This window comes from Anolis carolinensis, unplaced genomic scaffold (genome assembly GCF_035594765.1).
Source record: "Anolis carolinensis isolate JA03-04 unplaced genomic scaffold, rAnoCar3.1.pri scaffold_12, whole genome shotgun sequence".
Taxonomy (NCBI): domain Eukaryota; kingdom Metazoa; phylum Chordata; class Lepidosauria; order Squamata; family Dactyloidae; genus Anolis; species Anolis carolinensis.
Genome location: NW_026943823.1, coordinates 21,655,906 through 21,669,759, shown reverse-complemented (window position 1 = coordinate 21,669,759; position 13,854 = coordinate 21,655,906). Strand labels below are relative to the sequence as shown.

The 13,854-nt window shown below is 42.5% G+C and overlaps 1 protein-coding gene across 2 annotated transcripts in view; it reads right to left on the bottom strand.

Annotated features, from left to right (window-relative positions):
- Positions 1-964: 964 nt before the first annotated feature.
- The window catches only part of LOC100564556 (actin-binding protein WASF3), a 53,031-nt gene continuing 40,141 nt past the window's right edge, over positions 965-13,854 (bottom strand). For both annotated transcript variants that reach the window (XM_062964109.1, XM_062964108.1), the window contains exon 9: positions 965-12,652. In XM_062964109.1, the coding sequence (XP_062820179.1) occupies positions 12,495-12,652 (158 nt within the window). In that variant the 3' untranslated portion in view covers positions 965-12,494. The remainder of the gene's footprint in view (positions 12,653-13,854) is intronic.

The following is a 13,854-nucleotide window of genomic DNA, read 5'->3' as shown; positions in this document are numbered from 1 at the left end:
AGAGTTGCCAAACTTTTTGGTCAGATGTGGAATCATGCAACTACCAATGGCCCCCTTGCCCATAGAGTTAATGGTGAGGAATGCTGGGAGTTGCGGTCCAACAATGTCAACTCCCAATGGACATTGCTCATAGAGGAATAATGGGAGTTCTGGTCCAACAATGATAACTCCCAATGGACATTGCTAATAGAGGAATGATGGGAGTTGCAATCCAACAATGTCCATTCCTAATTGACATTGTTCATGGAGGAATGATGGGAGTTGCGGTCCAACTGTGTCAACTCCCAGTGGACATTGCTCATAGAGGGATGATGGGAGTTGCAATCCAACAATGTCAACTCCCAATGGAGCTTGCTCATAAAGGAATGATGGGAGTTGCATTCAAACAATGCCAACTCCCAATGGACCTTGCTCACAGAGGAATTATGGGAGTTCTGGTCCAACAATGATAACTCCCAATGGACATTGCTCATAGAGGAATAATAGGAGTTGAAATCCAACAATGTCAATTCCCAATTGACATTGTTCATAGAGGAATGATGGGAGTTGCAGTCCAACTGTGCCAACTCCCAGTGGACATTGCTCATAGAGGAATGATGGGAGTTGCAATCCAACAATGCCAACTCCCAATGGACCTTGCTCATAGAGGAATGATAGAAGTTGCAGTCCAACAATGTCAATTCCTAATTGACACTGCCAATGGAGGAATGATGGGAGTTGCAGTTCAACATTGTCAACTCCGTGTCCCCCGGGATAAATAAACTCCCAGTGGACCTTGGTCATAAAGTCAATGGTGGGGAATGCTGGGAGTTGCAGTCCGACTCTATCTGAAGGTCTATAGGATTCAGAGTTGGGTGGGATAATGAATTCTGCCTGATGAGGTCACCATCCCCAACTTGCGATGCCCATCGTTCCCAACCCTTAGAAAGAGGTTTCAAAAACATGGGAGACACAAAACCAGAACTCTTCTTAAAATCTTTATTTCCTTTTTTAATATCCTTATTAATATTATTATTATGATTACCAACATGCATAAAGTGTCAACAGTTCAGGTTCATGTTGTACGACATTATTTGGAGAGAGAAACAAAATTAGAAAGAACCACAACTCATTACTAGCAGTATAGGCTTCCTATTTTCTTCTTTTTCCAGGCCATGTTTCCCTCTAGAGTAGGGATTTAAAGGGTTGAAAATGGTCCAAAAGTGTGGGCAAACTGTGGCCCTCCCGCCAGGTGTTTTGGACTCCAATTCTCACCATTCCTAACAGCCTCAGGCCCTTTCCTTTTCCCCTTCAGCCGCTTAAGTCTATTCTTCACTCCCTCTGTTCTCAAACCTAATCTGGCTTCTCAAGAAAACTCCCGTTTCACAAGGGAACTGAGAAGGCTGAGTGGGCAAAGGAAAGGGCCTGAGGCTGTTAGGAATGGTGGGAGTTGGAGTCCAAAACACCTGGAGGGCCCAAGTTTGCAAAATGGGTAAATAATTACATCCCTGCTCTAGAGGTAGGGAAGAAAAACCACGAATTCCCGTTTGCAACCGGCTCAGTCCTATTTCACCGGAACCGTGGACGTCGGGAATCCTTGTTTTACAAACAGCCTTTTTTCCGTACTGCGGATAAGATACAAGTAGCAAACACGGACTGATCTACTCACTAAATGCACGCTGTTGAAAGAACACCCCATTAGACAGCGAACCGCTTCCCGCTCGGCATTTCCGATGTACGAGAAGACGAAGCCACGGAGCGGATGCTTTGAAGCCTAGGCTTCACCTGTCAGGTGTCATCCCCGTTTCTCTTGTTCTTGAACACGAACCAATATGTATATATATATATATTCTTTAAAAAATACTCATCTCAAAAAAAGTTTTTATTGTTGTTGTTTTTTTCAAAAATAAATTGTGATATGAGTGAAAAGGAACACCGAAACTCAAAACGCGAAAGATTCCCGTTCTTTGCTTGATGACGCAATGCCTCGGGAACTAGAAATCACAAAAGCTAAATGGAGCCCCTCCAGAAGCGTGACTCTAACTCCCATCCACCCCATTGTTTGTGCATGATGGGGAGTGCAGGTTCTCCCAGCTCTACGTGGAGCAGATGCCGATGACAACGTAGTCTGTGCGCATTCAGAAGAAGACCTACAAGCCACTCTAAACACCTTCGCAGAAGCACTCGAGAAGCTCAGCCTCTCATTGAACATCGAGAAAACCAAAGTGCTCTTCCAACAGGCACCAGCTAATCCCTCTGCAAAGCCAGGAATACAGCTTAATGGTGTCACATTAGAAAACGTTGACCATTTCCGCTACCTTGGCAGCCATCTCTCCACAAAAGTCAACATTGACACTGAAATACAACACCGCCTGAGCTCTGCGAGTGCAGCATTCTTATGAATGAAGCAGAGAGCTCTGTGAGTGCAACATTTTTCCGAATGAAGCAGAGAGTGTTTGATGATCAGGACATCCGTAGAGATACCAAGGTGCTTGTTTACAAAGCCATTGTCCTCCTAACCCTGCTCTAATCTGCAAAACGTGGACAGTCTACAGACGTCACACTCAACTCCTAGAGCGTTTCCATCAGCGTTGCCTCAGAAAAATCCTGCAAATCTCTTGGGAAGACAGGCGGATAAATGCCAGCGTACTGGAAGAAGCAAAGACCACCAGCATTGAAGTGATGCTCCTACGCCATCAACTCCGCTGGACTGGCCACGTTGTCCGAATGCCCAAAGATCACCGTCTCCCAAAGCAGTTGCTCTACTCCGAACTCAAGAACAGGAAACGTAATGTTGGTGGGCAGGAAAAGAGATTGAAAGATGGGCTTAAAGCCAAGCTTAAAAACTGTGGCAGAGACACTGACAACTGGGAAGCCCTGGCCTTTGAGCGCTCTAATTGGAGGTCAGCTGTGACCAGCAGTGCTGCGGAGTTCAAAGAGGCTCGAATGGAGGGCTTAAGGGAGAAACGTGCCAAGAGGAAGGAGCGTCAAGCCAACCCCGACTGGGACCGCCTTCCACCTGGAAACGGATGTCCATTGTGTCCTAGTCTCCAGGGCATGCATGCCACAAGATGGCACCACGGGCAAGTGCCTAGTTTGCCTGGCGGTTGAGCCGCCCCTGGTGCACAGGATGACATTTCAGTTCTTGTACCAATCTGGAACCATAAAACCATGATCCAGGTATCTCAGGGCAGAAGTAGTAAATGGGAGTGAAACATGGAAGAGAAAGAAGGGGAATAACCAGCCATGGTGGGCCTTTCCAGCTCGCCTGATTCCCAGGATCAGAAACATCTACATTTGCAGTGTTACGTTTGCATTAGGAGCCTAGCTATTGGGATAAGCAAAATAAGAGCACTGTTCTCCGAAAAAAGATTTCGACTCCCCCCATGATATTTTTCTTTGAGTTTCCAAATGTCTAGCAATTCAAAGACATCAAAGATCGTCCGTACTTGGAAATCTTCCATTTGCTGCATTCGCATTCCCTTGGGAACTCTTTCCTTGGACGACCAAACTTCATTTCCAAATGCTTGAAGCTACGGCAATGCTATCAATTTGGAGACTGGATGAAATTTTCTTTGCGGGGCAGAATTCTTATCCGGGGAGGCAGTGCTCTCATTTTTTCTATAACGCCATCCTCGGCTCACATTTTATTGGTTCCTCCCAGCCAAACTAGACCCAAACGGAAGGGTAAGATCCTACATCGAAGGGATGGAGAGCAACTGTACACTAGAACTGCAGGGAGCTACACATGGCGAGGGCATGGAGACCATGGGCAACCCAGTGTGCATTGCAATATGCAAACAGACATAGTGCACTTGTGCAACCAGGCAAAAAGCATGCACGTGCACACTACCAAGTACCATGCACCACTATGTGCAAGTATGCATTACCTTTGTGCAACTATGTTTCTGCTACCTTCAGTTTATTCATTGTGTTCCAATGCCCAACTATTTCAGGACAGGACTTGATCTCTGTATGAGATGCTGATAGGATTGTGTTTAGCAGAGGACTGTCTTGTTTCTTTTAAAGGCACCTACAAGGTAAGGCAAACCCAAGAATTTGGATGAAAGACGCTGCTTTGCCCTTTCTTAGGGTTATTATGTTTGTAGGGATGTCCTTCATTCCTAGATACTAGACATGTCCAAAAAATTGTTTTGAATCGTATATCGGAATTATTTCAGATTGTTCTCGCTTTTTGATACGCATCCCGAGACATTGTCTCACAGCGCAACCAGCAATGTAATTCGAACCATTGTTGGCCCATTCTCTAATTGTCTCTTAATGTTTCATTAATTCCCCCCCCCCAAAAAAAATTGTTTAAATATATTTTAAAAAATATTTTTTTAAAAAATTGTTTCTGCAACCTACCTTGAATGGGAGCTTAACGCAGCCTAACATGGCTGCCGCTCCCCGGCCAATCAGAAGCTTCCATGATGGACGCAAAGGTGGGGGCTAACGTCCTCTGCATCCACATGGAAGATTGCCATAAAAGCCCGGTGTGTAGTGATTGCTCATGCACGTCTGCCATTTTAGAAACATTTCGAATCATTACGAATTTTCGGAAATATCCGAAATTTTTGGGTGAAAAAATCAGAAATACTTTCTATATCGAAGCGCCAGCACCCCCTACTTTAGAAATGAGAATTGAAACATTTTTTTCATTGATCGGACATGCCTACTTGATACACCAAACTTCTGCCTCATATTGGGAAGCTCCTTAGGAATGGCATGGATTTTTTTTCTCCTAGCAGGATTCAGCTGGCTTCAACCCATTCATTCAGAACCAACACCCTGTATGTGTTGTCGAAGCCCGGAAAACATACAACAACCCTGAACACCCTGTACATTTCTCTGCCTCCCAACATTGACATGTTTATGGAAACAGCCAAGAACTGGCTACTGCCACCCCCAAAGCATATACTGCCTGAGGCCACTGCCTTGCTGTACTTTAATAGCCCCGTTGAAACCTCCCTAGCTCCATTTATGATTGTAAGGACTCTAGGGCCAGGCTGTGGCACAGCTGATTAGTAGCCAGCTGCAATAAATCACTACTGACTGAAAGGTCCCGAGTTCGATGCCAGCCCGGGTCGGACTGAGCACTCGACCATTAAATAGCCTAGCTCGTTGTTGACCTAAGCAACTCGAAAGACAGTTGCACCTGTTGAGTAGGAAATTTAGGTACCTGTTATACCCCAGCCACCTTTGGGTTCTGAACCTGATTCCGAAATGAACTTTGACCAGGATGAAGCTTATTCTGACTTTTTACCTAGTTCGCAGAGCTCCTTTCAATTACAGACCCCAGCTGTGGATAGCTCAGATGCTTCCTTGATTGGGAGAGATACTGAAAACATTCCTCCCGTGGTAGAACCAGATGTCCCGAGTTCTCCAGGGAATGTATCCTTTAACAGAAGGGAGTTTCTGCATCACCAGAGATCAGAAAAACAAGGGCTTCGAAGGAGTCAACGTTTGGCATCTAGAGGGGATAATGGATAGGATATTCACTTGGGAACCTTGGGGAGTTTGGTTTCCCTTCGCTGTGATTAGATCTAAGTTCCATAAAAGTGTCCTACACTGTGAACAATTTGTGGTGTCAATGTAGTGATCTCCTGAGAACACTTCACCGACTGCAATTTCCTGATTTCACCAAGCCAAGCCTCCTGTTCCTGGCGGCCAAGCCGAGCTGCAACTCCCGATTTAAACCGGAGTAATTTCACGTCCTTGCCTTGTTCCTGAATCCTGATTGCTTTTAGTTTCGTCTTGTTCCTGCCTTGATATCAAAAACTTCCTAGTGACTTTGGACCTTGTTATTCACTCCTGCTTTCTTGTTGTTTCCCTGCTCAAGAACTTCCCAACAGTTTTGAGTGTGTTTCGGTTTCTGGATTTTGGACAATAATATTGGACATATCTCTTCAACTCTTTGGACTAATTCATACCTTATCATAAAGGACTATTGCTCGCGCATCCTTTCCACTTTTTCATTCCTGAATTTATAATTGTTTTAATAAAGATATTATATGATTATTGGTCTCTGTTTGGTTTCCAGTGCTCACGCTGCCTTGGGGTACAACAGTACCGCTTTATGCAGGGAGGCTAATTTAACTAATTTACGACACCATAAAAACATCAAGCAGCATGCAGAAGTATGAAGAAGTATTCCATCAAAGACTTGGTGTCACAAGAGACGATGAAGCAGCAGCTTCCCTTGGGGTCGGAATCGAACATACCTTCATGAAGCCAGAAGCTGGAAAATGTTAAATTGCCTCTGTGTCTGTATGTCGTATGTCTAATGAATGTTTCCCATGTACATTGTGATCCGCCCTGAGTTCCCTTCGGGGTGAGAAGGGCGGAATATAAATACTGTAAATAAATAATAAATAAATATGTGTTTTCGAAGGCTTTCATGGCCAGAATCACAGGGTGGTTGTATGTTTTCCGGGTTGTTTGTTCCCGGAAAACATACAACCACCCAATAAATAAATAAATAGAGCATGCGGCATCTAATAGGATAGCCGCTTCTTTGCACCTCTCCAGGTTCGGACATCATGACCACTGTAAACGTAATTGAGAAGGGACAATTCCTGAGTTAACCTCAAATCTAGGTCTTTTTATTGCACCTCATTTTTTTCTGATGTTCCCCTCAGGATTAATAGCTTTTTAATTCTAGTGGAAAGACAATGTATGGCACCGATCGAGGAGAATGGGCAAACAGCATGGAAATGGGGAAACCAAATATTCTAAAGTGCAGTGCAGGTTCTGAGCTCTTTTGCTTTCGTATGCTGTGGATATTTTGCGATGGTTGCTTTAACTGTTGAGTCCTAAACAAGGAAAAAGGCAGGATGAAGATGATGAAGATGATGACACCGACAGCCACTACTCTGTATCAGCTACTTAATTAGGGGTTAATTGCTGTCAAGTCAGCCTTAACAGATGTATGGCAATGAAATGAACGTGAGACTTCCAAATCACCTCAATTGCTCTGCGAAGGTCTTATTAGATATCATAAAACAAGAGGTGGAATATATAAACATTGTGATACTTGGGGTGCGTGAGCAAAAGTGGACAGGAAACGGGTGTTTTGAGTGAGGTAACTATGCACTATTTTACTCAGGAAACAAACATCCAAGAAGAAATGGTATTAATAGTGGGGAGAGATGTAGCAAAAGCAGTCAAGGGCTACAATGCAAAGTTCGACTGAATCATACGAACAAGATTTCAGCGAAAACCCATCAATAGTAACATAACTGAAGTCCGTGTTTCAATAGTATAGAGCAGGGGTCCTCAAACTTTTTAAGTGGAGGGCCGATTCACAGTCCCTCAGACTGTTGGGGGCCAGACTATGATGAAATAGTGAAAAATTAGGATTGTTTTGCTGTGCCTTCAAGTCATTTCAGAGATATCTAAGTTTATCAGTCTAACAACTGAGAAACCTAATTGCTTTGCATGAATGCCATTTTCCCAAAAGGTTATGACTCTTAATAGATCAAGAGGTTATGGCATCATTTTCAAAAGGTTACGCCTTCTAACAAGGTCATGCTTTTCTAAAGATCATAACATTTCCAAAACGTTATGGAGATTTTCATTTTCCAAAAGGTTACAGAGACTTCAATTTCCAAAAGGTTATGGAGATTCCCATTTCCCAAAAGGTTACAGAGACTTCCATTTCCAAAAGGTTATGGAGATTTCCATTTTCCAAAACATCGTGGAGATTTCCATTTTCTGAAAGGTTACAGAGACTTCATTTCCAAAAGGTTATGGAGACTTCCATTTTCCAAAACGTTATGGAGACTTCCATTTTCAAAAGGTTACGGAGACTTCATTTCCAAAAGGTTATGGAGACTTCCATTTTCCAAAAGGTTATGGAGACTTCCATTTTCCAAAATGTAATGGAGATTTCCGTTTTCCAAAAGGTTATGGAGATTTCCATTTTCCAAAAGGTTAAGGGGATTTCCATTTCCAAAAGGTTATGGAAATTTCCATTTTCTAATACCATTTGCGTAAGGAAATACCCTCTATTATATGAATAGTCCCACCTTCTCTCGCAACAGAACAGGAATGCCAACCAGAACAACCACCAAAATAACCAGGAATGCCCACCAGAAATGGTCGAAAGTGGATGCTGGCTTGCACAACTCCAGCCCTTTCCTTCTTTCCTTGGCCTCACTTTCTCTCTGTCCTCGACTCACCTTCCTTCTTGACTGAGCTTCATGAATATAATCATAAGAATCTGGGAAATCTGTGTCAAATCTTCAAAGAGAAGATTTGAATACTACAGAATACTAAAACAACTGGGATTTTCCTCTTTTAAAAAGCTAAGCCGAACAGGGAGTGCTGGGCAAAGGCACCCATCCTCCTCATCCAGCATGGCCAATGGAGTTGAATGGGAGTTGAAGCTTTGGAAAGCTGTCCAGGGACAAAGTCTATGATCAAAAGTCTGGCATTTCTCTCATCCCTGAATCCGCATGGAAAGAAAGCTCCTCTCGCCTGTCCATCCCTCTGCAAGTGCACCTGCTTGAAACATGGTCTACAATGTCCGAGTGGTCCAATTGTTTCTGTTGTTTTCTCTAAGATTATCATCGGTGTTGTCTGTGTGATGTCTCAGGAACCTTTGGCCCCTGACCCCGCAGCCATTGCTGACCAAACTGAAGAGAACTTGGGTTTTTTCCCAAGTGAGCAAGATTCAATTCCTTTCCAGGCGTCTCCTGTTGACATTTCTGTGCCAGAGCCAATTAAGGATGCCCTTGAGACGGTGCCGGCTCTCCCCGGATCTCCGGAGGGGTTACCATTTGATCGAAGGGCTTTTCTGAAAACAGACCGCTCTCAAAGGCAAAGTTTAAGAAGAAGTGTCAAATTAGCAGAGCGAGGTGATTGTGGCTAAACCCAGTTCTCTTGGGAAGAATTAGGGAGGCAGGCATCTGGTGTGATGTTTTGGCGGTTCAGTTCTCTTAGGAAGTATTGGGGAGTCAAGCACCTGCCTTGGGGGAGCTATGAACTTCATTAAAAGTTTTGCGCTGAGAATCTTCTGTGTGGTGTCAACTTAACTTCTGACTGGGAAGCATTGTTGTCTCTTGTTCCTGATATCCAAGCGGTCTGATGGTGCGCTTACTCTGGAGTAGACCTGGTGTTGGTTTACCTTCTTGCCACGTTGGGACTGTGTTTCAGCCCCTGAACATCTAGTTTTGCCTTGTCCTGCAATCCGGTTTTAGACATCTATTCTAAAGGACTTTTCTTTCTCCCTGCTCCTTTCCCCACTCAAAACTCAGACGGAGTTTGAGTGTGTTTCGGTTTTTGGATTTTGAACTCTAATACTAGACGTAAGACTTTATCTTATTGGACTAAAATTGATCTTTTCTGGAAGGTCAATTGCTACTTTTACTTTGCTGCTTATTTCCATTTGGAACTTTAATTGCTTTAATAAAGATATTATATTGTTATTGGCTTCTGTGTTGGTTCCCGGTGTTCGCGCCGCCCAGGGGTGTTACAGTCTGCACTACAAGGTTCTAGTGGTTTGATACCTCATTACTTGTTTACATTAACCCGGTGTTTCTTGTTTGATGAAGTTCTCCATTGGAGCGCTCTAGGACAGTTCTTTGAAGACGTAGGTGATGGGATTTGTAGTTTGGCGTGAGATCCTTCCAATTCTTCCCTAGACGGCTCTGTAGAGTTACAGTTTCCAAGGTATACTGAGGGTACCTTGGAGCGTACTAGAGCTTCTTCAGAAAGTAAACAACTACAAATACAGCACTTCATAGGCCAGCAAAGCGGTATCAAACCGACAGAACGATATAGTGGAGACACACTACAGGGTGAATTGTATGATTCCTCCCATTGAATCAACATCTCTTGATCTGTTTCTGGTCCGAGTTCAAAATGTGTCACAAATATCTCGAATCTGGCACATCTGAAGGACCCGATTCTCCCATATGAGTCTGTTTGTGTTTTGAGATCTTCTCTTTCGGTGCCAACAAGCTTTTGAAAGGAAATTGCTTACGGGAAACGGGCTTTGCATAATGTTCTGTGTCGTCCGTATGGTCTCTTTTTCTTGGTCATGCTTTTAACCTCTTTGAATTCTACTGATACATATATATATATAGATTCTTATATATATTCTTTAAAATAATTTCATATTTTATGGCTTGCATTTCACTTAGGACTTAGGTCTAAACAGCCTTATATGGGCGCAACATGGAAATGAATTGTTTTGGCCGTCGCCTAATGATGTGATGGCATTAGAGCATCGGTTATGCAAGGGTGGAGTGACCATGCACCAACGCAACACTTTAACTTCTGTGGATCAATGCTATGCGATCCAGGGAGATGGAGTTTGGTGAGGCCCCAACACTCTTTGGTAGCAAAGGCTAACAACCTTGTGGAACTGCAACTCCCAGGTTTTCATAGCATTGATGTATGTGTATATACACTCTTGTAAAAATCCCAAGAAATGTAATACAAATCAGGTTTCTACAACTCTATATTAAAGTAATTCTCTTCAAACTACAGCAGATTCTCACTTATCCAACACTCGCTTATCCAACATTCTGGATTATCCAACGCATTTTTGTAGTCAATGTTTTCAATACATCGTGATATTTTGGTGCTAAATTCGTAAATACAGTAATTACTACATAGCATTACTGTGTATTGAACTACTTTTTCTGTCAAAATGATGTTTTGGTGCTTAATTTGTAAAATCATAACCTAATTTGATGTTTAATAGGCTTTTCCTTAATCTCTCCTTATTATCCAACATATTCGCTTATCCAACGTTCTGCCGGCCTGTTTGCGTTGGATAAGCGAGACTCTACTGTATATTGCATATAACAATATTGCTTTCAGGATATCATAAACAAGGTACAATATCCATGTCATAATCTCTCCTTATTATCCAACATATTCGCTTATCCAACATTCTGCCGGCCTGTTTACGTTGGATGAGCGAGACTCTACTGTATATTGCATATAACAATATTGCTTTCAGGATATCATAAACAAGGTACAATATCCATGTCATAATCTCTCCTTATTATCCAACATATTCGCTTATCCAACATTCTGCCGGCCTGTTTACGTTGGATGAGCGAGACTCTACTGTATATTGCATATAACAAAATTGCTTTCAGGATATCCTAAACAAGGTACAATATCCATGTCATAATCTCTCCTTATTATCCAACATATTCGCTTATCCAACATTCTGTCGGCCTGTTTACGTTGGATAAGCGAGACTCTACTGTATATTGCATATAACAAAATTGCTTTCAGGATATCGTAAACAAAGGTACAATATCCATGTCATAATCTCTCCTTATTATCCAACATATTCGCTTATCCAACGTCCTGCCGGCCTGTTTACGTTGGATGAGCGAGACTCTACTGTATATTGCATATAACAAAATTGCTTTCAGGATATCATAAACAAAGGTACAATATCCATGCCATAATCTCACAAAGTATACTATATCAGAAGTAAATAACGGACATAAAGAGAGAACCAAATAACAGACATAACAAGAGTGTATATACACATACATTATTGTTCTGTAATATTATAGCTACAGTAGAGTCTCACTTATCCAACATTCACTTATCCAACGTTCTGGATTATCCAACGCATTTTTGTAGTCAATGTTTTCAATATATCGTGATATTTTGGTGCTAAATTCGTAAATACAGTAATTACAACATAAAATTACTGAGTATTGAACTAATTTTTCTGTCAAATTTGTTGTATAACATGGATGTTTTGGTGCTTCATTTGTAAAATCATAACCTAATTTGGTGTTTAATAGGCTTCTCCTTAATCTCTCCTTATTATCCAACATATTCGCTTATCCAACATTCTGCCGGCCCGTTTATGTTGGATAAGTGAGACTCTACTGTAGTAGCAACAATAATAGAGTACAATAATAAATGTAATAATAATAGAGTAAAATAATAAATGTAATAATACCATTTATGTTGAATAAGTGAGACTCTACTGTATTTGTGCATTATCAGCTTCCATAGCATTGAGCCAGGGCAGTGACAGTGGTGTCAAACCGCATTAATTCTACAGTGTAGATGCAGCCCAATAGTGGATAAAAGGGCGAGATAGTAACAATAACAATAGGATTTTCCTATATGTTGACCTCTTCCTCGGACATTGATTCAGTGGGTCTACTTGACTAAACTCCATGTACAATGGACCGCAAGGCTTGCTTCCCTAGCGTTGTTCGAAGTGGTTTTTACACCCAGGAGGAGAGACGGGAAACCAGCTCACCCCGCTAAAAAAGTTTTCCAAAAAGACGAGAGTCACTAATGCACACTTGCCCACAGAGAGGCCACTTGGGAATAGGTTCCACGATGCAACATGGCACAAAAGCAAAGCTCCTGAACGCAAGAGGCCGCGGCGGGCGAGCAGGCGGGCCCCACGGCAGCAAGGTTGGCCAACCCCACGTGCACACGCACACGCACACGCACACACCTGGCCAGGGGAAAGGGGCCGGAGGGAGGGTTGAGCGGACCCTCCGCGCCCTCTCTCAATCCGACCACTCGTTCTCCTCCAGCTCGGAGTCGTCGTCCGACTCGCTGTACTCCACGGCGATCCGGCGGGAGAGGATCGTGGCCACGTCGTTGCCCACCGGCTCCTTCTTTGCCTCCTGCTCCCACTGCTCTTGGACTTTCCGGAGCTGGATTCCTGCATTTGCAAAGAAAGGAAAAGCGACGTGACTTCATCACATTGGCAGAGAAGAGCTCAGTCTCACTCCGTTTTGTATTGAAACGGATGCTTTCCCTGCCTTCATCACACTGTTAAATGTCTCCGTTTTCTTTCTCACCCCGAGTTTTAACCTAGTGTTCATGTGGCCCGCCCTTGGTTTTATTGTTCTTTTGATTTTGTTTACTGTAGTGTATATTTTCTTTTATTGTCTTGTTTAATGCATTATGATTTCTTGTTTTATTTATATTTTGTTATATTGTATTGTTCTGGGCATGGCCCCATGTAAGCCGCCCCGAGTCCCCATTGGGGAGATGGAGGCGGGGTTTAAATAAAGTTTATAATTATTATTATTTTATTGTATGACACAGCAAACAAGATAGTCATGCTGGATTTCATATCACAAAATCACAAGTCGAACACTTCCCAAGTGTCTAGGACTGTGTGATGTATTATTATTATTATTATTATTATTATTATTATTATTATTATTATTATTATTATTATTTTATTGTATGACACAGCAAACAAGATAGTCATGCTGGATTTCATATCACAAAATCACAAGTCGAACACTTCCCAAGTGTCTAGGACTGTGTGATGTATTATTATTATTATTATTATTATTATTGTATTGTATGACACAGCAAACAAGATAGATACGCTGGATTTCATATCACAAAATCACAAGTGTCTAGGACTGTGTGATGTATTTTCGGATGATGCGTGCAGATCCCAGTAGGGTGGCCTTTTTCAATTGACAGATCGTAATCCTGTCAATGTCTATTGTTTCCAAATGCTGGCTGAGATCTTTTGGCACGGCACCCAGTGTGCCCATCACCACCGGGACCACCTGCACTGGTTTCTGCCAGAGTCTTTGCAGTTCAATCTTGAGGTCCTGATAGCGGTTGTTATTATTATTATTATTATTATTATTATTATTATTATTATTATTATTGTTATTATTTTTTCACCGCAGTTGCCTTCACACTGCAGAGATTTGGTCCTGTCCACCATCCCTCTCCCAGCTCATTCTTGAAAAAGAAAAACTTTCTCTCTTTGAAATGCCTAATGCAAGATCACATAGGCGAGATCTGAGAAGTTCTGGGCATGCTCAGTCTGTCCAAGTACCACATGCTGCCAAAGGAAGGAACCCGTAAACAACAAATGTCATCATCACATTA